The sequence below is a fragment of the Nycticebus coucang genome, chromosome 7 (genome assembly GCF_027406575.1).
Source record: "Nycticebus coucang isolate mNycCou1 chromosome 7, mNycCou1.pri, whole genome shotgun sequence".
Taxonomy (NCBI): Eukaryota; Metazoa; Chordata; class Mammalia; order Primates; family Lorisidae; genus Nycticebus; species Nycticebus coucang.
The window spans coordinates 62,396,687-62,418,949 of record NC_069786.1 but is presented as its reverse complement, the minus strand read 5'-3'; the positions used below and the strand labels follow the sequence as shown (position 1 = coordinate 62,418,949).

Here is a 22,263-nt window from a genome sequence, read left to right as displayed (position 1 = left end):
CAGGAGAAGGGCTCAGTGCACAGGCAGGGAGGGCTCCAGAGGGCATGCAGCTACCAGAGTCCCTGGTCCAATGAGCAGGCCCGTGTGGAGGCAGGGAAGGTACAGAAGGCAGGACACAGGTTTGCGCGGCTCCCGCAGTTCCTGGTCAGGGCACGCAGAGGCCCATTGGGCGCGGGTCGCAGTCGGGGGTCCCAGTGTAGCTCTTACCGAGGTCCGAGTGGGCGCTGATTGCGGTCACGGTGCAGTTCTTATGGAGGTCTGGGTGGCGCAGCTCTTACAGAGGTCCGGGCGGGTGCCGGTCGCAGTCGCAGCTGTCTTTCATTTTTGACAATCTGATTTATAGTGTGTCTGGTGTAGTCTCCTTTGATCTGTCCTATTTAGGATTCTTTGAGCTTTGTGAATTTGGATGTAGATTTGTCTTCCCAAATACAGGAAACTTTTAGTCATTATTTCTTTAAGTAAGTTTTCTACCCTTTTCTCTCTTCCTCTGGAGAATTTTATAAAGTATATATTGTTTTGCTTGGTGATGTCACATAAGTCTCTCAATCTTTCTTGATTCTTTTTCATTATGTTTTTCCTCTTGGTCTTCTGACTTATTAATTTCATGTGATCTGTGTTTGAGTTCATTGACTCTTCTGTTTGATCAAGTGTACTGTTGAATCCATCTAGTGGATTTTTTCGTTGTGTTATTATATTTTTCAGTTACAGATTTTCTACTTGGTTCTTTTTTGTAGTTTCTGTCTTTTTGTTGATATTCCCATTTTGTTTAGTTGTCCATCTGTGCTTTCTGGTTATCACTGGTAACCCACTGTTCTTGATTAAAATAATCCTTTAATTCGTTTTTAGGCAATTCACAGCTCTTGGTTTTCTTTGGGTCAATTACTGGAGATTTATGTTTTCCTTAGATTTTGTCATGTTTCCCAATTCTTCGTGTTCCTTACAGCTTTGCATGAGTATCTGTGCATTTAAAGAAATAGGCACCTGTCCCAGTCTTTACTGACTATCTTTGACAGATAAAGACCTCTGCTAGTCAGCCTGGCTAGATATTCTGAGAGCCTCTCAAACTGCAATCTACCTGACCCTCTTCCTTTTCCTTAGCTGTACTATGTGTTTAAATTATGCTGATTCCATTGGTGCTCCAAATGCAGAAAGAGATATACTGGCCCCTGGTACAATACATTAAAAAGTAGAAACATTGGAGAGTCCTTCGTCCTCTCTTGAAAGTGATATCTTTGTATAAGTGTATAACCATGCACCTATAGAGTACAGGTAAATTGTTTCAAACCAAGTAACAGGTTACTGGCAGTTAGGGTTCAGAGGTCTGTTTCACTTCAAAGCCATATTATTTCCTCAATAAAATGATGCCCCTTAATTGTTTTTAACTTCAACACTTTGATCCCAGCTTATGGCTCTCACAACTACTCTTTCTAAATAACTAATCCCACTTTGGCAGTTGTATTTTCATAGCTGTATTTTCATTTTGAATAAGTTCATGTGGTAATTGGAATTTAATAGTTAATTAAACATACTGAAAATTAAAACATAAGTTATTAGTGATTTCAAGGTATAAAGGAATATAGTAACACAAATTCCTGTACAGATATGAGCAACTACAAGTAAATTCTGAATGTAACAACAACACTTTTCAATAACTATAACCTTTTTAGGAAGGTTAATAACAATAATAATAATAGTAACTAAAATTTGTTGAGGATTTGCCCTATATAAAATATTATGTTAAGTGTTTTGCTGGCGTTATTTCAAATGATCCTCTCAGAAACAAATGTGGTATTTACTCTTATAAGGATGAGATGATTTTACTTAATGATTTAAGAAACTTGACAAAGGACAGCAGAGATAGAATTTGAACAAAGATGATGTAACAGTCTTAACTACTATAAAACAGCAGCATTGACATATGAGACAGGGTAACATAGTAAACGACCAGCCTGAGTTATACAATACCTTCTTCCACCTAGCATTTAAAAGGGTACATTTTGGAAAAAGGCTTTTAAAAGCTATAGTAAACAAAAAATCACAAAAGTTTTTTATTGGAGCATTTTATAATCGCCTCTTAGTTTTATCCCACAAGTGCAGCCTTAAGCAAATTTGTGGCCTTTCTGGTCTTTGAATTTGGCCTTTTGACTGAATCCAAATTTTACATAACAAATCCTTTCATTTAAAAGGGTGAGGCAGAGAAAGAAGAAGCTTTTCTTGACTCCTTTGGTGCTTAAACAAGAACAAGTTTGCAACTAGAAGGCTGCAGCTTCCCACTCCTGGGTGACTGAGAAAGTTTATATTATAGAGCAATATAAAATATATAAATATAAATTTATAAATATAAAACTTTTAATTCTGTAAAAGTTACAGGTAATTTTAAAAAATGAGCATAGCTTAAATGAGTAACCAAATCTTTTAGCATCCCTTTGTGAGATTTAGGCATTTCCAGTGTGGAAAAGATTTTAAAAATCTCATATAGATATTAGATTTTTGCTATTGAATCTTAAAAGTTGTATTTCCTTTTACGTAATCAGTTGGAAATTCCTTCAGTTCAAGACTAATGATTGATAATTTCCAAAGTACCCAGAACTCTATCATGCATATTTTTGACAACCAATAAAATATTAATGTGAAAATTCTTTTATTTAAAATTAAGATGGTGGTCAAAGCGTTTCTTGAAATACATATGTATAGAAATGTGTGCTATGTATTTATTTTATATCCATTTTTTTTCTGTTAAAGGAATGATGGTATATTAAAATGAATATAATTTAATACTATTTCGGCTATTGATTTTAGCCTCTGCTCTTTATAACATTCTTAAATATTAATCAAATCATTAAAGAAGATACTTACTATTTTTAATTTTTATAACCCTTTCTAAATTTATTTTTATTTAACCGTAAAATGCATGCTAAGAAAAATGGTAGATAAAATAAAATAATATTACATAATGTAAAGCAATACTGTTTAGCACACAAAAGAATGAAGCCTATTCTTATTATATATAATACATATATTTTATATGAACATAACATATGTTTGGAAAGTCATTTTTCTATATCATCTATTAATACCCAAATTTTATTTATACCTATCATTAATGTAAAAAAATATATTTTATTTCTATATTACTATATTATAATCTGTCTTAATGATGTGAAAAAAGATCTATACAATAATTCCGGTTTTAACTAGATTTATTTTTTATTGATTTACCTTGGAGGTCAAGACATCTTTATGACAGAAGAACAGAAGAAATACTATAATGCAATGAAAAAGTTGGGGTCCAAGAAACCACAAAAGCCAATTCCTCGGCCAGGGGTAAAGTAAAAATTATCTTCAGTGTGGAAATTTTCATGTTATTTTTTATTAATTTGTAGTGAACATCTTTTAATTTGTGGATTCTACTTGAAAAATTTATTCTACATTCCTTATTATTCTTGTTTCTTTGTAGAACAAATTCCAAGGATGTATATTTGATATAGTAACAACTCAAGCTTTTGATATCACTATCATGGTTCTTATCTGCCTCAATATGGTAACCATGATGGTTGAAAAGGAGGATCAAGGTGAAGAAATGACTAATGTTTTATACTGGATAAATGTGGTTTTTATCATCCTTTTCACTGGAGAATGTGTGCTCAAACTGATCTCCCTTAGACACTACTACTTCACTGTAGGATGGAATATTTTTGATTTTGTGGTTGTGATTCTCTCTTTTGTTGGTAAGATCATTTATTATTCATATTTTATTTTGAATAAAACTAAACTCCACTGGTTGCTAAGAGAGGTTTCCAAATTCTTGAACATAAATTTGCTTTTGAGTAAAATGGATGAGTTAAGGAACAGTAAAAACGTTGGAAGGACATTATACTTGTTGATGTTTATTGTCCAATATTACCCTTCACAAAGCTAGCTATCATGTTTATATAATGTAAATGTTTCTTGGAAGACCAGTGCAGAATCTGAAATCACTTCAGGTCCTTTGACTATGATAATGGTAATTTCAATAGCCAGAATATATGTGACTGTGTGAAAATTTGTCCAAAATTTAATGGGAAGTTAGGGTCTCAGGAAATGCCAGTTGTGTTTCAATGGTTTAATATTTGGCATGTCTATAAAATGGCAATCATTTCTCAACCAATCACAGTCATGATTTTATACTTCCTCCCCTTCCATTATTATAGCTGCTTTTCTATTTTCTAATTTTTTCATTATCTTTACATATCTTACCCAGTAGTTTAAGATCATTTTTATTTTTAAAAGTATAAATAGTAAATGGGGAGAGATTTTGGAGATCATTTAATATGAACCTGCAGATGATCAAACTGGTTTAAAAAGGTTAAAAATTACATAATCTAGAAACACAACATTGAGTGCCACATAACAAAAGATGACGCATTTAAAATCAACATTTAAAAAAAGAATATTATTACCAGAGGTATTGCTAAATTTAAGATATAAGAAAACTAATTAAAATTTAGGAAGGAATTTCACACTATTAACAATAATCCATTTCCATTAAGTTAAAAGAAGAAAAGAGTGTCTTTCTATCACTTCTATTTTTAAAAGTATTGGCTGATGAATGTAGATTTAACAAACAAAGAAGTACATTTTAAACACTGGAGAACGTTATCTTTTTTCTTTTCTTTTTTGAGACGGAGTCTTACTTTGTCACTCTCAGTAGAGTGTCATGTTGTCACAGCCCACAGCAACCTCAAACTCCTGGGCTTAAGCGATTTTCTTTCCTCAGTTTCCCATGTAGCTGGGACTACAGGCACCCACCACAACGCCCAGCTATTTCTTGGTTGCAGTTGTCATTGTTGTTTTAGCCGGTCTCGGACCAGGCTTGAACCCGCCAGTTCAGTGTATGCGGCCAGCACCCTACTCACGGAGCTACTGCTGCCGAGCGGAGAATGTTATCTTTCTTTTCATCATATAATGGGATTCTTTAAAATGAAAGAGAAACAACTAAAAAGAGATTTAATTACAGTTCAGAAGTTAGAAACTTTAAAGTACATATAATTAATAATTATGCATGGACAAAAAGGTAGAAAATGCATTTGAAGAAAATTCTCTTTTATAATTATTATAAAATGAATGTTTATGTAGCAGAGTGATAAATCGATAATATAACTCTAAATGATTCTAAAATTCATCTGGAAGAAAAATTAGGGTGATGAGTGATGACTTATGTTGCTAGATATTAAGACTATTACAATATTGATGCTAAATAAAAATGTTTAAAAATAAAAGCTCAATTGATTTAAATTAGGATAAAATTCACTACATAAAAAAAAAAATGAAGAATTTTATCTAACAGTTAAGGCCAAGAAAAGGACAATAATTTCAATAGAAAATCGTTGTTTTTTTTTTAAATTTAGTTAAAAAGTAGCAAACACCCTGATAGCAAAATGAGCAAGACCCTACAAGGCCAAAAACACAGAGAAATTTTAAAACCTCCAATAAGGATACAGACTATCTAGTAAACAAGGAAGAAATGTGGATTTTTTTTCCAAAATATGCAAAGAAATCACAAAGGTAGATTTTCTCAAAAGGTCATAAATATTTTCTGATAAAAATTGTAAAGAAGAGTGGTAACAGCCAGTACTAGTTAGTCCTCACTTAGGCTATAAGCACGTTCACATACTGCTATGAGGAACGTTAATTAGTATAGACTTTCTGAAAATAGCTTCAGCAATATGTAAAAAATTTAAATATACTGTTTGATTCAACTTACATTAATATATTATCAATAAAATAGTTATTCAACTAGGAAAAATATACCTATTTAGATATTCATTTCAGCCTAAAACGAAACAGAATAAATGCCATTCTTCAATATGTAGTTATTTTGACAGAACATTATAAAAGTATAAGAAATTATTTCATTTCATTTGTATGAAAACATCTCCCTGACTATGAAGTGATTATAACAGGTTGCAAAGAAAACTGACATGATTGCATTTGTGTGTCTGCCTGTGTGCGTGTGTATCTGTGTTTGTGTGCATGTGCTTACAGATAAAAGATGTCTAGAGTGATCTTCAACAAAAACTGATAACAATTATAGTTGGTGACATTTTGGGTGATTTATATTTCCTTTTTAGCATTATACTGTGTTGCTTAAGTATTCTCCATGAGTAGGTATTATCCTTATAATTATATATACACATATGAAGTGTGAAGTAAATCAAAAAGATTCATGAACTTCGTAAAGAGGGGAAAATGTCACAATGGTAATTCTAATCATTTCCCTTTAGAATTGCTTGATCTTTTGTGAAGAAACTGCATTCAATATAACAGTCTCGAATTTGTAAGAAATAAGATAACAGATAAAATGTTTAGAGTCATGATTTTCTGTAGCATGGATATTTAAATATTTCATTTTTATTTCTTCCCCCCTCATATAGGTATGTTTCTTGCCGAGATGATAAAAAAATACTTTGTGTCCCCCACCCTGTTCCGTGTGATCCGTCTTGCCAGGATTGGCCGCATCCTGCGTCTGATCAAAGGAGCAAAGGGGATCCGCACCCTGCTCTTTGCTTTGATGATGTCCCTCCCTGCGCTGTTCAACATCGGCCTCCTGCTCTTCCTGGTCATGTTCATCTACGCCATCTTTGGAATGTCCAACTTCGCCTATGTTAAGAAGGAAGCTGGAATTAATGACATGTTCAATTTTGAGACCTTTGGCAACAGCATGATCTGTCTTTTCCAAATTACCACCTCTGCTGGCTGGGATGGATTGCTAGCACCTATTCTCAACAGCGAGCCACCCGACTGTGACCCCAAAAAGGTTCATCCTGGAAGCTCAGTTGAAGGAGACTGTGGGAACCCATCTGTGGGGATTTTCTATTTTGTCAGTTACATCATCATATCTTTTCTAGTTGTGGTGAACATGTACATCGCGGTCATCCTGGAGAACTTCAGTGTCGCTACTGAAGAAAGTACTGAGCCTTTGAGTGAGGATGACTTTGAGATGTTCTATGAGGTTTGGGAGAAGTTCGATCCTGATGCGACCCAGTTCATAGAATATAGCAAACTGTCTGACTTTGCAGCTGCCCTGGATCCTCCTCTTCTCATAGCAAAACCAAACAAAGTCCAGCTCATTGCCATGGATCTGCCCATGGTCAGTGGCGACCGGATCCACTGTCTTGACATCTTATTTGCTTTCACAAAGCGTGTTTTGGGTGAAGGTGGAGAAATGGATTCTCTTCGTTCACAGATGGAAGAAAGGTTCATGTCTGCAAATCCTTCTAAAGTGTCCTATGAACCTATCACAACTACACTAAAGCGAAAACAAGAGGATGTGTCTGCTATTGTCATTCAGCGTGCTTACAGACGTTACTGCTTACAGAAAAATGTCAAAAATATATCAAGCATATACATAAAAGATGGAGACAGAGATGATGAGTTTCCCAATAAAGAAGATATGGTGTTAGATAATGTTAATAAGAACTCAAGTCTAGAAAACACGGATGCAACTCCTTCCACCATCTCCCCTCCTTCCTATGATAGTGTAACAAAGCCAGACAAAGAGAAATATGAAAAAGACAGAACAGAAAAGGAAGACAAAGGAAAAGATAGCAAGGAAAGAAAAAAGTAGATTTTCATTTTTAACATATTGTTTACACTTTGTGAAAGTGATTTATTTGTGTTAAGACTCTTGAAGAGGTCTATGCCAAAACCTTTTTTATCAAGATCTTCTCAAAGGCAGTGCAGTCACTATAGCTCACATACTCTAAGATAGATGGGCAGCTTTAGCAGATGGCTATTTTTGCATTGACAATTCTATAAGAATTTTAAGAGTAACTCTATAGGGATTGTTGATTATAGCAAACAAAGGTGATTTAACTTTTCTGTTTTTAATAGAAGATCATGTAGAAAATTTATACATTGCACTTGTCATCTTTATTCACTAGATTATAATTATTCCTGTTCATCATGTAAATACAAAAATCCAGACATACACACACACACCACAAATACAAAAATATATATTATTTGGAAATCAAAAGTATTTTGCCTTGGCTTTGGCTTTGCAATGAAATGCTTGATAGAAAAATGAACATCAGTAATGAATGTTTAGTTAAAATATGTTGTTATTAGGAAGCATGACTTTTCTATTCATGTAGAGAGGTTATTCTATATTTTGAGGTGCTTAAATTCATTCTACATTGCACCAGAACCCATTTATATGTGCCTATAAAAATGCCATGGGATTAAAATCATGTATGCTGTTCATTTCAACAAATACTTTTCATTCATCTTGACCCACATACCAACCAGGATATTTATTGTTTTATAGTCTTTTTGTATATCCCTCTTTGATCAGACAATATCCACAAACCTGAGAAATCATTCTAAGTACATATAAATTCCACAAAAGAAAAAAATGAAGATAATTAAGAAGAATCAATTGACAAAGCTCTATTTACTATTATTTATATAACCTAACCCGGACTGTGCCACCCCAAAATGCTGATAATGGCCTAACTCTTAATCTCTTTCATCACAACTCCTACTTTCTCATGCAGTATTGTTTAGTCATCATATAGTATAGCTGTAAGCAAAGTTGATGTTTTTCTTCAATGAAATTCTTGCTGATATGCAGTTAGTGGTTTGGCCATGGTACATGTATGAGCAGGTGACTTGGGCACAGTATTTACCGCATCATCTGAGTACCATCCTAACTGTGTTTGTCAAAAGTTCAAGTCATAATATACAGCAGGTTTTCGACATATATTTATGTTTAATAGGATGAAAGAACATTGAAATAGGGATTGTTGCCAATTTGCTTTCTTGCCACTAATTTACTTTCCTAAATTATGGAAATAATCCTTTTGGATCTCTTTTCTTTCATCTATAAAACGAGGATGTCACTTTCTCCCATAATTCTGTGATTTGAAGTAAAGTTTGCATTACTCAGTAAAGTAGCCTGGGCTTATAATTTATCAAGCACGTATCCATTGTTTATTAGCTACTGTCATTTTACCAAGGATTGCATGTCTATTTTTTTTTTAAGAAAAGTTTCACTAATAATAATTTGAAAAGAAGCGGCCCCAATACATTTTTCATGAGTTTACTCAGGACTATGACATTTTTCTTCTACATGCACGGGCAAAACTGAGCTGGACAAGTAGAAAGTAGTGTTATTTGAAAGATTCTGTGAGAGTTTTTGAAATAAATGTATAAAATATATTTCACCATTTTTTTACATTGAAAAGTTTTATTAGTGCTTGAAGCACACATTTTTTGCTGTTCTGGCTAGCTGAAAAGAAAGAAAATTTATACACACCTATAGAAATATGGGCAGAGAACAAAACAAGTATAGGATGTTTTTAAATGTGGTATATTTTGCATCATTCATATAAGAGATTCTTACCTCTAGATATTTGTCATAAGGTATGTGCAAAATGAAGTCTAGGTCCAAAGAGTCTTTATGCCGCTGTTTAATGATTTACCGTAGGTTTTTTGAACCAGTTTTTATTTAAATGAAAGGTACCATGCAGTGTTTTCCTAAACTGTGTAAACATTGCATAACATCCTGCTAAGCCTGTTAAAAACAGATTTTGACAATGTCATTAGCAACCCATACAATATACTACATTTGTAAGATTTTTAACACAAAGGGAATTAAGCAATTGATATAACCTTAAATTTGAAATTAATCTATCCTCATTACTCTAAATCCATATAAATATAACTGTATTGTGAATATTTATATAACACAGTATGAAAAAATGTTTCGTGGGCAGCTTTATGTGTGATTTACTATTAGTGTTTTTACATTGCCTGGTTTTTACGTAAAATAAAAAATACTGACAAATGGTTCCTCAACAGAATTTCTCTTAGCATTTAAAAACTTACAAAGTTTTTCTTATTTCATGCTGAATCTATTTCATGCTAACCAATAATTTTTTTAAAATTAAAACATGGTCAGGTTTTATATATGTGCGGGAGGGTATATGTATATGTGTGTGTGTATATTTGTTCAGGAATATCTAATTGTGACTTCTTATCGATAAAAACAATATTTGAAACTTAGAGCTTATTAAGTAAAAATGAAGTAAAATTAGACTTTTCATGTAGATTACTATTTGAAGTGATTATGAAATATTACCCCTCAGAAGACACTGTCATACTAATGTTAAAATTATGTAATTACCAAATTTACTACACCTAATTATACAGAAATGTGATTATGCTACAAAATTTAAATTAGAATAAGAAGGAAAATAACAGATTTGAACATGAATCCATACGCTATTTGGATGAAAATGGGAGAATCTCATTTTAGCTTTTTGACTGTTACCTACTTTGCAAACAACTTAAGTTAATTATAGGATGTTTCCTAATGCTGATTGTTGAAAGTCTCAACTTGATATGCTTAGCACGATTTTATAGAGTTTTGAAAGCTTTATTAAAAAGAGTGAAAATAAAATGCATATGTAAATAAAGCAATTTTAGATAGGAATTTTAGAGAAATGTCAATGAAAATAATGAAAAGGGGGCCATGTACCATTGGGATGACCAAGTAATTGGACTGGGTTTAGGACCTATGTACAGAGTCTGCCAATTTTTTTTATTATCTTTGATATACTATGTTATATTCTTGATGAAAACAGTCAAACTTTGCTTCATAAAAATAAATGGTCATGGATATAATAATGCTGTTTACATAGACTTCTTCATAAATTTCATAGTTCTATGAATGCTTAAAATGTTTCAGTTTGTTATAAATTATATTATAGTAAACTTGAGAGTTACACATTGTAATAGAACCTGAAAATAAAAGTCACAAAAATCATGTTTGCATGTATTTTCTGTTTAAGTGAGAAAATATTATGGTGGTAAATTCAGTGCATATCTGAGTAAGTTGCAGCAACTGTTAGATATTTTTGGATTGAAAGATAGCTTCAAATAGCCTCCATAAAAAGTGTTTCTAGATAAGAAAAGTAAAGATTAAAAAATCTAGAGATTCAAAGCAATTGTTTGAAATTCACAACAGAGATTAGGCAAAAGGAGAAAATTGAGACAAAAAGTGAAAATACACACACTATTTAGCCGCAAAACTATGAATACTTGTTCATATGTAATAGCACTGAGAGATGGTATGGCATAAATAATGACCATGAGGTTGGGTTCTAGAATCAGAACTATTTTTAGAGCCCAATTAAGACATGAACTTCAGCTTCCTCGTCTGTAAAATGAGAAGAGTATTGCTTCACAATATGGTAGTAAGGATAGAATAAGACAATCCACATGAAGAAATTAAAACAATGCTTGACAACACAAGGTCAAGAATTTAGGCTAGATGTAGTAGTAGTATAGCATTCAATTCTCTACTAAAAATCTAAGAATCCAGGGTGCCTCTGTATTATACACAAGCTCAATTCATTCTTTATCCAATGTCAAATAATGAAGATATCTCATATGGCAAAGTATAAATATAGTGCCCCAAAGAGTTGTATGCATCCCATTGGATGGTAGTAAACATTTAGTGATATGGAGTATATGCTAAAATATTTAAAATTCAGCATTTTTTGAAATTTATAAATTTAAACAATGTGCTAAAATCAGGAAATACATGCATATTTATAAACATTTATCTTATTTCAGGAAAAAAATTAGAGGTGGTTTTTCCTATGTTTAGCTAAATAATTAATATGAACCTCTATTTTAATTGTGATCATCTAGTCCTGTTGATGGTATTTTAATGAGATACACTAAAAATAATCACTGATGTGTTAAGTCATTATATGAGCCCGGTGTGTTACTATAATGGTATCATAAAAGGCACAAAATATTCCTAGGGACCGCTGTACTGGGAGTTGTGATAGTTGATCTGAAAAATAAAATTATGATTTTAAAGTACTGAATGATACTTTAACATATTAAAACATTATTAAACATTTTAAAACATAAACATATTAAACATATTAAAACATATTATGTTAACATATTTCAACATAACTGACTGACATACACATAAGTTTTCTATAACAAAAAAGCTAAATTCTTCTGTAAAATAGATAACACTATATTATAACCCAAGTAAAATTAACTTCAGGGTACATGTTAATCTCTCTCAAGGGAGGGACAAATTGCTATTAGCGGGAGCCCAGGGACCTTTGCTGCAATAACACTTGATGCACTCAGGAAATAAAACATGAATAATTGATAGTTACAAACAAGCAACAGAACAAACAGGCTACACTTAGCTTGACTCCTCATTATTCTGAGAGTCATAACCTACATTAACAATTGATTTGTCTAAGAAAAAAGCTCATTTTATGAGAATTATGAGGCATCTCTAGTGTCTATATTATGTGTTTTAGCTTGAATCTGATATAACATTTTATAAACAATTGAAACAATAGATAAAACAATGGAAAATAAGTATATAGAAAAGATTCAGAGTCTGTTAACAATTTTGAAAACCTAGTAGCATTAAGCAAAATTATTCTTGCTCGAGTTATAATATTTGCTTGCATGTCCTAGCTTTGGTTTTATTCCTAAAATACAAAAAGTTTTTCAAATCAATTCAATCATATTATTTATTTATTCATTCATTCATTTATTTTCAGAGACAGAGTCTTGCTCTATCACTCTGGGGAGAGTGGTATAGCATCATAGCTCACAGCAACCCTATTGCCTCAGCCTCCCAAGTAGCTGGGACTACAGGTGCCTGCCGCTGCGAGTTTTTCTGTTCTTCTTAGAGGTAGGGTCTTGCTCTTGCTCAGGCTGGTATCAAACTCCTGAGCTTAAGTGATCCACCCACTTTGGCGTCACAAAGTGCTAGGATTATAGACATTAGCCACCATGCCCAGCCGATCATCATATTTTTATGAAAATATAATTATTCCTTACAATAATATCATGATTCATTTCCATGATCAATGATATATGAAATTAGAAATTATGAGAAAATATATATCTGGCAAATATTATGCTTTTCCCATTAAATTATAATTATTTCCAAATACTTAAAAGTTATCCTGTATTTCCCTGTTCTGTTTTAGAGAAAAACATTCTTACTCATGATCGGCCCTTTAGCTGTTAAAGAATCTCACAATTTATTCTCTATTTTTAAATAACAAAAAATCTGGTCGTCTCTATTCTCTCCATTGAAAACACACTAATACTTCTCCTGCAATCAGGCTACTCTGAGAACTGGGAAATTGAAATGAGAAAGAGCTACAACTTTCTCATGGAGGAAAGGATAAATCAACTTGGATATACAAATTTCTTCTCAAAGAACCAAAAAAAAAAGGAGGCGTGGAGGCAAGAGACACGTCCCCACACAAAAGAAACAGATAACTGTATCCAGGCTCCTCTCTCACAAAAATTGTAAAATAATACATTTGCGTTGCATTAAGCTGCTAAATTTTTAATACTTTATTACAGTAAAATGTATTTCAAAATATTTTATGTGAAACATAAAATATGTTTCCATGTCAAATAAATTTAAGGAAGGGTAAATATGTATGTACTTCACGCTTAGAGTAATATAACTCACGTTAGCATAATCACACGCTGGCAGTAACAGCAGCCAGAGTATTAGTCTTGTGTTGGTTCCTATCTTAGCTGAGACTTGACACTAGGTGGCCTGAACAACAGATTTTTCTAACAAATCAAGAAATTGGGAAGTCCATCATCAAAGTGCCAGCTAATTCGGTTCCCCGTAAGGAGTCTTTTCCTGGTTTGCAGAGGAGGGATGCATTCTCGCTGTGTCCTCGCATGGAAGAAAAGGCAAGCTCTAGTCTCTCTTCTTCTTCCTGTGAGGATATTAATTCCATGATGGGACAGTAGCTACCCCCACAGAGACAGACTCTGAGCTCTCCCTATTTGTGGTTTCCAATCTGTGGATTCAACCAACCACTAAGCGAAAATAAGATCTGTGGGGGGAAATCCCACAAATATCCATTAAGAAAACCTGTGCATGCTCAATACCATGTTGAATGCATGCAAATGAAGTGATGTGTAGGCATTTTGAAGTACATGGGAAGATGTGTGTACTTTATATGCAAACACCTGTACCACCTCATTTTATATAGGAGACTTGAGCATCTGCAAATTTTGGTATCCTCAGAGTGTTCTAGAACAAATCCCCCAGAGAGTCCTAAGGTACAACTGTGTACCATGTTACATAAACTACATTTTCCTTCACAGTGACTGATGTCACCCACCCAAGTGTCCATGCCAGTAACTCTCTTCTGCACATCCATTCGCCAAGGTCTACTCATCCTAGTCTACAACTTCTCTTATACTTTCTACTACCAACCCTTAATTCAATCCCTCACCACCCCTAACCTCTTTTGAAAGCAGTGTAATGACCTCTTTATTCCACCTTCCTAAATCCATTCTTGACTTACTTCCAAATTTATACTCAGGACAGCAACCAAAGTGGATTTTATGAGATTGTACCATTTCCCTGCTTGAAAATCTGTACCATTTTCCTGCTTTAAACCCTGTGATATTTGTCCATTGTTATGATCAATCCTAAAATACTTATCAAGAATTTCTCACTATGAGAGAAAAAGCTCTCACTATGTCTGCACACAAGATCTACAAGGGCCTACGAGATCTACACCCTATCCACTTCCCTTGCCCCTTTCTCCATCTTACTCTGTATGCTTCAGCTTCAGTTCTTTCCCTTCAGTTTGCAGTCTTCAAAACAAAAATACAGAGTATGCTTAAATAGTTCATTCTGTCCTGAGAGAGACTATACACATCTTTCATGTGATAAGCTGAGTGTGTGTATGGAATGGATTTTCCACTGGTTATGAAATACAATGAATATAGACAATTGGCACATTTGACAGCTCGGTGCCTGTAGCACAGTGGTTACAGCGCTGGCCACATACACCAAGGCTGGCGGGTTCAAACTCAGCCTTGGCCAGCTAAACAACAATGACAACTGCAACAAAAAAATAGCTAGGCATTGTGGCAGGTGTCTGTAGTCCCAGCTACTTGGGAGGCTGAGACAAGAGAATCACTTAAGCCCAAGAGTTGGGGGTTGCTATGAGCTGTGATGATACAGCACTCTACAGAGGGCAACATAGTGAGACTCTGTCTGAAAGAAAGAAAGAGAAAGAAAGAAAGTTGGCATATTAGAAAGAACCAATTTAGCAGCCACTTTTCTTCAAAATTTTAATAATAAGTAGAGAAAACCCAGATAATATTGAGTATGAAATTAAAAAACTGAAAAGTAAAAACTTCAGTGTATATTCTACATTAGAATGAGTCATTTATTCCTCTAAGATCTGAATTTCTGAATATTGGGAATCTTGATACATAGGCTGAACAATTCTCTCTTGTAGGTGGCTGCCCTGAGTGTTGTAGAGTATTTGGCAGAATCTTTGATATCCAACCACTATTTGGAGTTATCTCGTAACACCCTCAACATCTCAGCTCAATTTAGTACATGAGACCTTAGTAGAATAAGTCTGATAAAGTTCTGATAAGAGACTTTGCAAGAATGTCCATTAACTGAGGTGAGGTATTACCTCATTGTGATTTTAATTTGCAATCATTTCACAATGATTAGTGACCCTGAACTTTTTTCATCGGCCATTTGTATATCTTCTTTTGAAAATTTTCTCTTCTTGCCTTTTGCCCAATTTTTAATGAGGTTGATTTTCTTACTGATTCGTTTGAATTCCTTCCAGATTCTAAATATTAGCCCTTTATGAGATGTACAGTTTGTGAATATTTTTCCAATTCTTGTTTTGTTGTTTATTTACTAAGTGATTGTTTCTTTTTCTGTGCAGAAATATTTTAGTTTAATTAAGTCCCACCTAATTGTTTTTCTTGCATTTGCTTTTGAAGTCTCATCAGGATTTCTTTGTTTAAGCCAATATTCAGAAGAGTTTTTCCTAAGTTTTCTAGAATTTGTATGGTGTCAGATCTTACATTTAAGTCTTGAATTCATCTTAATTTTTATAAATGGTGAGATAGGGATCAATTTTCATTCCACAGCATATGCTATCCAATTTTCTCAACAGCATTTTTTGAATACAGCATCTTTTCCCTGGTTTTCTTTTTTATTCCTGCTTTGTCAAAGATCAGTTGGTCATAGGTATTTTCCTTTATTTCTGGGTTATCTATTCTGTTCTAACAATCTATGTGTCTACATTAGTACCATTTTGACATTAGTACCATACTGTTTCAATTAATGTCACCTTGTAATATAATTTGAAGTCAGGTAATATCATGCCTGGAGATTTGTTCTTTTTGCTTAGGGATATTTGGCTATTCAGGTTTTTTTTTTTTTTTATATGAATTTCAGGATTATTTTTTCAAATTCTCTGAAAAAATGACCTTGATGATTTAATAGGGATTGCATTGAATCTGTATATTTCTTTGGGAGTATGGTCATTTTAACAATATTGATTCTTCCAATTCATGAGCAAGGGATACGTCTCCCTATTTGTTTGTGTCATCTGTGATTTCTTTTATCAGAGTTTGGTAGTTCTCTTTGTGGAGATCTTTCACTTCACTTTATTTTTGAAGCTATTTTAAATGGGATTGATTTGATTCTCAGATTGGCAGTTACTGTTATATAGCACTGCTACTGATTTGTATACATAGATTTTGTAATCTGAGTCTTTATTAAATTAATTTATGAAATCTAGGAGTCTTTTGGAGCAGTCAAAGATGGGGGAGGGAGAGGTAGAAACCAGCTTCCTAGCCTAGATAAACAGACATCCTATTTCCCCTCCTTCCCTGGGACTCATGACTCTCCCATAAGCTCTAGCACTCTTCCCTTAGTATTCCACCTATGTTATGCTTCTTTTTTACCTGAAACTTTTTCTTCTTTCTGGGACAATATGGCAACCACTGTCTCTAGTCTGCCATCTTGCCTCACTCTTCCAGGATGACATATTACATTGCTGGAAAAAAGAGAGTGTTGGCCAAGAATTCTATATTCATAAAATTAACCTTTAAAAATGAAGGATAAATTAAGACATTCTCAAATAAACAAAAACTCTAAGAATTAGTTGCTAGCATGTCTGGCCTATAAGTAATACTATAGTGTGTCTAAAAGCTGAAATTAAAAAACACTAGACAGTAACTTAAATCCCACACAAAGAAACGAAGAGTACTGATAAAAGTAACACAATAGGTAACTAGTAACACAAAAGAGAACATAAATGCGATTTTTCTTAGAACTCCTCTTTTTTTCCTACATGGTTCAAAAGACCTCTGCAGAAACTAATGGTTTTACATCCATGTTGATAAGTATATAATGTATGAAGATGTAATTTGTATGACATAATAGCACAAAGGAGTGAGAAGAGATAGGAAAAGCTGTAGGAGCAAAGATTTTATGCACTATTGAAATCAAATCAGTGTTACTCAAAAGTATATTGGTATAAGTTAAATATTAATTGTAATCTCCAGGGCAACCACTAAGAAAATAATTCAAAAAATGTTGTAAAATAAATGGCAAAGAGATTAAAATAGTACAGTAGAAATTATTTATTGAACACAAAGAAAGTTGGAGAAATAGAGAGGAAAAAGCTATAAAGACAATAAATAGTAAAATGACAAACATAAATGCCAACTTAGTGCATTATGATGTCAGTCTTTTCTTCATTTCCTTAATTATTTATTAGAGAAATGCAAATTAAAGTAGCAATGGAATATTACTGCACCAATACCAGAATAACTAAATTTTAAAAAGCCTGGAAATAACAAATTTTTTCTATGATATAGAACAAAAGAAACTCTCATATATTACTAGTAAGAATATGTATTTGTACAACTACTTTGAAAATATATCAGTGTTAATCCTAAACATACATATAAGTGTATCTATACACATGTGTGTTTGTGTCTATATATATGATGTTTATTAACTATAAATTCTATGCCTGGACATACATACACAGAGAAATGAGTTTTGTATCCATCAAAAACATGTGCATGAATGTTGACAGACGCTGTATTCATAATGGTCTCAAATTGGCAATAAGTCATATCTCCATCAACACTGGAGAGGTTAAGGACTGTAATACAGGTGTGCAACATAGTAACATGTAGCGATAAGAAAGGACAATATACTGATACAAGCAAAAATATGGAGAACCTCATAAACATAATGATGAGCAAAAGAAGCTATAGATTAAAGATCACATATTGTTTAAATTCATTTATAGGGCGGCGCCTGTGGCTCAGTGAGTAGGGCGCCGGCCCCATATACCGAGAGTGGCGGGTTCAAACCCGGCCCTGGCCAAACTGCAACCAAAAAATAACCGGGCGTTGTGGCGGGCGCCTGTAGTCCCAGCTACTCGGGAGGCTGAGGCAAGAGAATCGCTTAAGCCCAGGAGTTGGAGGTTGCTGTGAGCTGTGTGAGGCCACGGCACTCTACCCGAGGGCCATAAAGTGAGACTCTGTCTCTACAAAAAAAATAAAATAAAAAATAAATAAAATAAATTCATTTATAAAGCTTAATAACAGGTAAGATATATTTATGCTATTAAGTCAGAAGAGTAGTAACCTTTGGGGTATTACTGACATAGAGGGGCATAAGGAAGAATTCTTAGGTATTGGAAATGTTTTATATATTAATCTGGGTAGTGTTTACCTGGGGGTACAAATATGTATACTTGAACTATACAATTTTCTCATTCTACTATATACATTTTTCTCACTCTGTTGCCCTGGGTAGAGTGCTGTGGCATCAGTGAGGCTCACAGCAACTCTCTTGGGCTCAGGCAATCCTCCTGCCTCAGCCTCCCCCGTACCTAGAACTACAGGTACCCACCACAATGACCAGCTAGTTTTTCTATTTTTTTTAGTAGAGATGGTGTCTTGCTCTTGCTCAGGATAATCACAAACTCCTGAGCTCAACCAATCCACCCTCCTGGGTCAGCCTCTCAAAGTGCTAGAATTACAGGTATAAGCCACATTGCTGGCCTCTACTATATACTCTTTATACACCATTAAAGTAATATACAACAACAAACAACAAACCTCTAGGGTCCTGAGATCATCCACATCCCCGAGGGAGCTAGAGCTGTAATGTCATCTTACCTCTCCTGATTGTCTTTTGCTTGTGGTTCTTGATAATTTTCTGCTTCTAAGTTCAGCCTTGCATTCAAAAGGTATTTATTAAATTTTACTCAACAGATGTTTTATATCAGGGTGCTTTTCAGGATACTCAGTCATCTAATTGTTGGTCACTAAATGATTTCCTGTCTGGTAATCTCCTGTATTTGCATGAGAATCATAATAACTAAGATCATAGTAATAAAACTTGGGCTACCAAAATAATTTTTTTCCTTCTTTTCTAAAACCTCCCAAAGCAAAGCAGAGATGGCGAATAAATATTCAAGAGGATTCATTAAGGCTGAGTCCTATGTTTGTAAATTTAGATAATTTTTCATTCTTTTATATAAAAGTAATTTATTTTCCTACAGCACTGTAATTGCATTTTACTAATAACACAAAACTATCTGGGAACTGAAGTGTACCATAAATGAATTAATCACTTATCTTTGGAGGAATGGTTTGAAGTAAAGAACACAATATGAACAGCTTTGTTTTTCCAAAGTGCAGTAAGTCTGAAGGTTTTCCTTTTTTTTTTTTAATTAAATCATAGCTGTGTAAATTTATGCAATCATGGGGCACCATATACTGGTTTTATATAAAATTTGACATATTTTCATCACACTGGTTAACATAGCCTTCTGGCATTTTCTTAGTTATTGTATTAAGACATTTATATTCTACATTTAGTAAGTTTCACATGTACCCTTGTAAGATGCACCGCAGGTGTAATCCCACCAATTACTCTTCCTCCACCCTCCCCTCCTTTTCCCCTTTCCTCATATTCTTAGGTTATAACTGGGTTATAGCTTTTATATGAAAGCTATAAATTAGTTTCATAGTAGGGCTGAGTACATTGGATACTTTTTCTTCCATTCTTGAGATATTTTGATATGTTCCAGCTCCATCCATGTAAATATGAAAGAGGTAAAGTCTCCATCTTTCTTTAAGGCTGCATAATATTCCATGGTATACATATACCACAATTTATTAATCCATTCATGGGTTGATGGGCACTTGGGCTTCTTCCATCATTTAGCAATTATGAATTGGGCTGCAATAAATATTCTGGTACAAATATCTTTGTTATAATGTGATTTTTGGTCTTCTGGATATATACCTAGTAGAGGAATTATAGGATAAAATGGCAGGTCTATTTTTAGATCTCTAAGTCTCATTCCTTTTACAAACTATCTCAGACTAGAAATTAGCTGATGGACATAGTCTCTACCCTTTTCTTTTAAAAGAAAATCTCAGCACATTCTTCTTTCTTTTTCTTACTTACATATACATCTAATTCATCAACTAGTATTATGGGGCCAACTTAGAAAATTTATGTACAAACCACTATAATATTTTGCCTAGACAATTGTAGCCACTTTTATTCCCAGCAATCTGTTTTCCACAGAGTAAAAATAGTAATCCTTTTAAACTCTAATGTAGATCAAGTCCCTTTGCCCATTATCACAATTCTTCTTAAGATTCTTCAGAATTCCCTATAACACTTGATGGGAAAGGCAGGCTTCTTAGCCTTCTAAAGGGCCTTTCCTTAACTGTGCTACTTCCTGTCAGGCCACCCTCTTCTGAAATGCATGGTTTTTCAGCTCTTCTGACCTGCTTTTTGTTCTTAGACCCAGTAAGTCTTTCTTGCCTCAGGGCCTTTCTCTTGCCCTTCTTTACCTGAAATGTGCCTCCTGAATTGCCTTTAGAACACAGCTGCATCTTTTTTAGGTTTCAAATCAAAGATTCCTCCTTATAGAGGCCTTCTCTGCTTAAAGTAACCGCCCTACCCTAGTCACTCTCTACCAAACTGTTTTATTTTCATCTACTATTTACTATTATCTAAAATTATTACAATTTGATACATGTTCATTAGTCTCCTCTTCAATGAGAAATATACCCTATGAACACAGACCTTATTTTAGTTATCTTCATCCCCACATGGCCTGATTTCCAAAAGATGCTCTAGAAATATTAGTTAAATGGAGTTTTTTCTGAGCCCTGAACTCGGGCAGTTTGGCTTAAAAGGAAAACCTCTGATGGACTAATCTCATAGTCCAGTAATACCCCACAGTTTTATTGTCACCTTTTCCATGAGTTTTTGTGATTTAATAGAGAAATCCTGGCATATGTAAGTAGTGGGAGAGGGAGCTCAGAGAAGGGATTTCCTGAAGCCTTTTCATTCATATGTGAATCACTTTCTGGGAATGTGCTTTGTTAATTTTGTTTGCTTCATAAGACAAAAGTAAATTACCTTCTACAATCAGCCCATTAGCAGATAAGCACAAAAGGAATGCCTACCAGGGGTAAACAGGTAGATATTTAGTAAGGTCTTGTTTAAACGTGCCTTCTGTCAATTTCGGTGGTGGAAATACTCACACCATGGCCAATTTCAAGCACAGGGCTGGAAGGGGCCTGTTCACCACCACCCAGCTGGCTGCTGACATCTACCAGGTACAAAGAATAATGTGAATCACATTATGTTTAGTTTCTCCTATCCTAGCACAACTCTGTAAAACCTGTTAGTCCCATGTGAGAGATAAAACAACAACAACACCTTTGGTGCCTTGCTCAAGGTTACACATGAAATCAGTGAAATTAGAATTCAAATCCAGATATCTTGGACTTCAGAGACCATATCTTTTATTTGTTTCAGGGAGTAGTAAGCCAAAAATCCATCAAAAAATTGGAAAGCAATAAACGAAAAGAGCATTGTTAAGTGTCAGGCTGCTTAAGGTCAGGGCTATTTTCTGAACATGCTGAATGTCTCACAGATGATGCAAACTTTGTTTCTAAGTGGAGTATATAATTAGGTAGAATGAAAATCCCAAAAGCAGAAGGTTAATCAGAGTTCCATGCACCAACTAAATCTTGGAAATCCTTTCTCCTCTTTCTTTTCTTCTTTGCTAGCTCCTTTTTCTGACACCCTCCCTGAAATGTGAACATACTAGACATCGAAGGGAGCAGACCCTGAAAGAAAAAGAGACCCAGGCGGCACCTGTGGCTCAGTCGATAAGGTGCCGGCCCCATATACGGAGGGTGGGGGGTTCAAACCCGGCCCCGGCCAAACTGCAACCAAAAAATAGCCGGGCGTTGTGGCGGGCGCCTGTAGTCCCAGCTACTCGGGAGGCTGAGGAAGAGAATCGCTTAAGCCCAGGAGTTGGAGGTTGCTGTGAGCTGTGTGAGGCCACGGCACTCTACCGA

General features: G+C 34.3%; 1 protein-coding gene across 1 annotated transcript in view; it reads left to right on the top strand.

The window, feature by feature from the left end:
* Positions 1-10,801, top strand: part of SCN9A (sodium voltage-gated channel alpha subunit 9) — a 128,077-nt gene extending 117,276 nt beyond the window's left edge. Inside the window, exons 25-27 of the mRNA XM_053597667.1 lie at positions 3,220-3,324; positions 3,458-3,728; positions 6,414-10,801. Coding sequence (XP_053453642.1) covers positions 3,220-3,324; positions 3,458-3,728; positions 6,414-7,606 — 1,569 coding nt within the window. The 3' untranslated portion in view covers positions 7,607-10,801. The remainder of the gene's footprint in view (positions 1-3,219; positions 3,325-3,457; positions 3,729-6,413) is intronic.
* Positions 10,802-22,263: the final 11,462 nt, after the last annotated feature.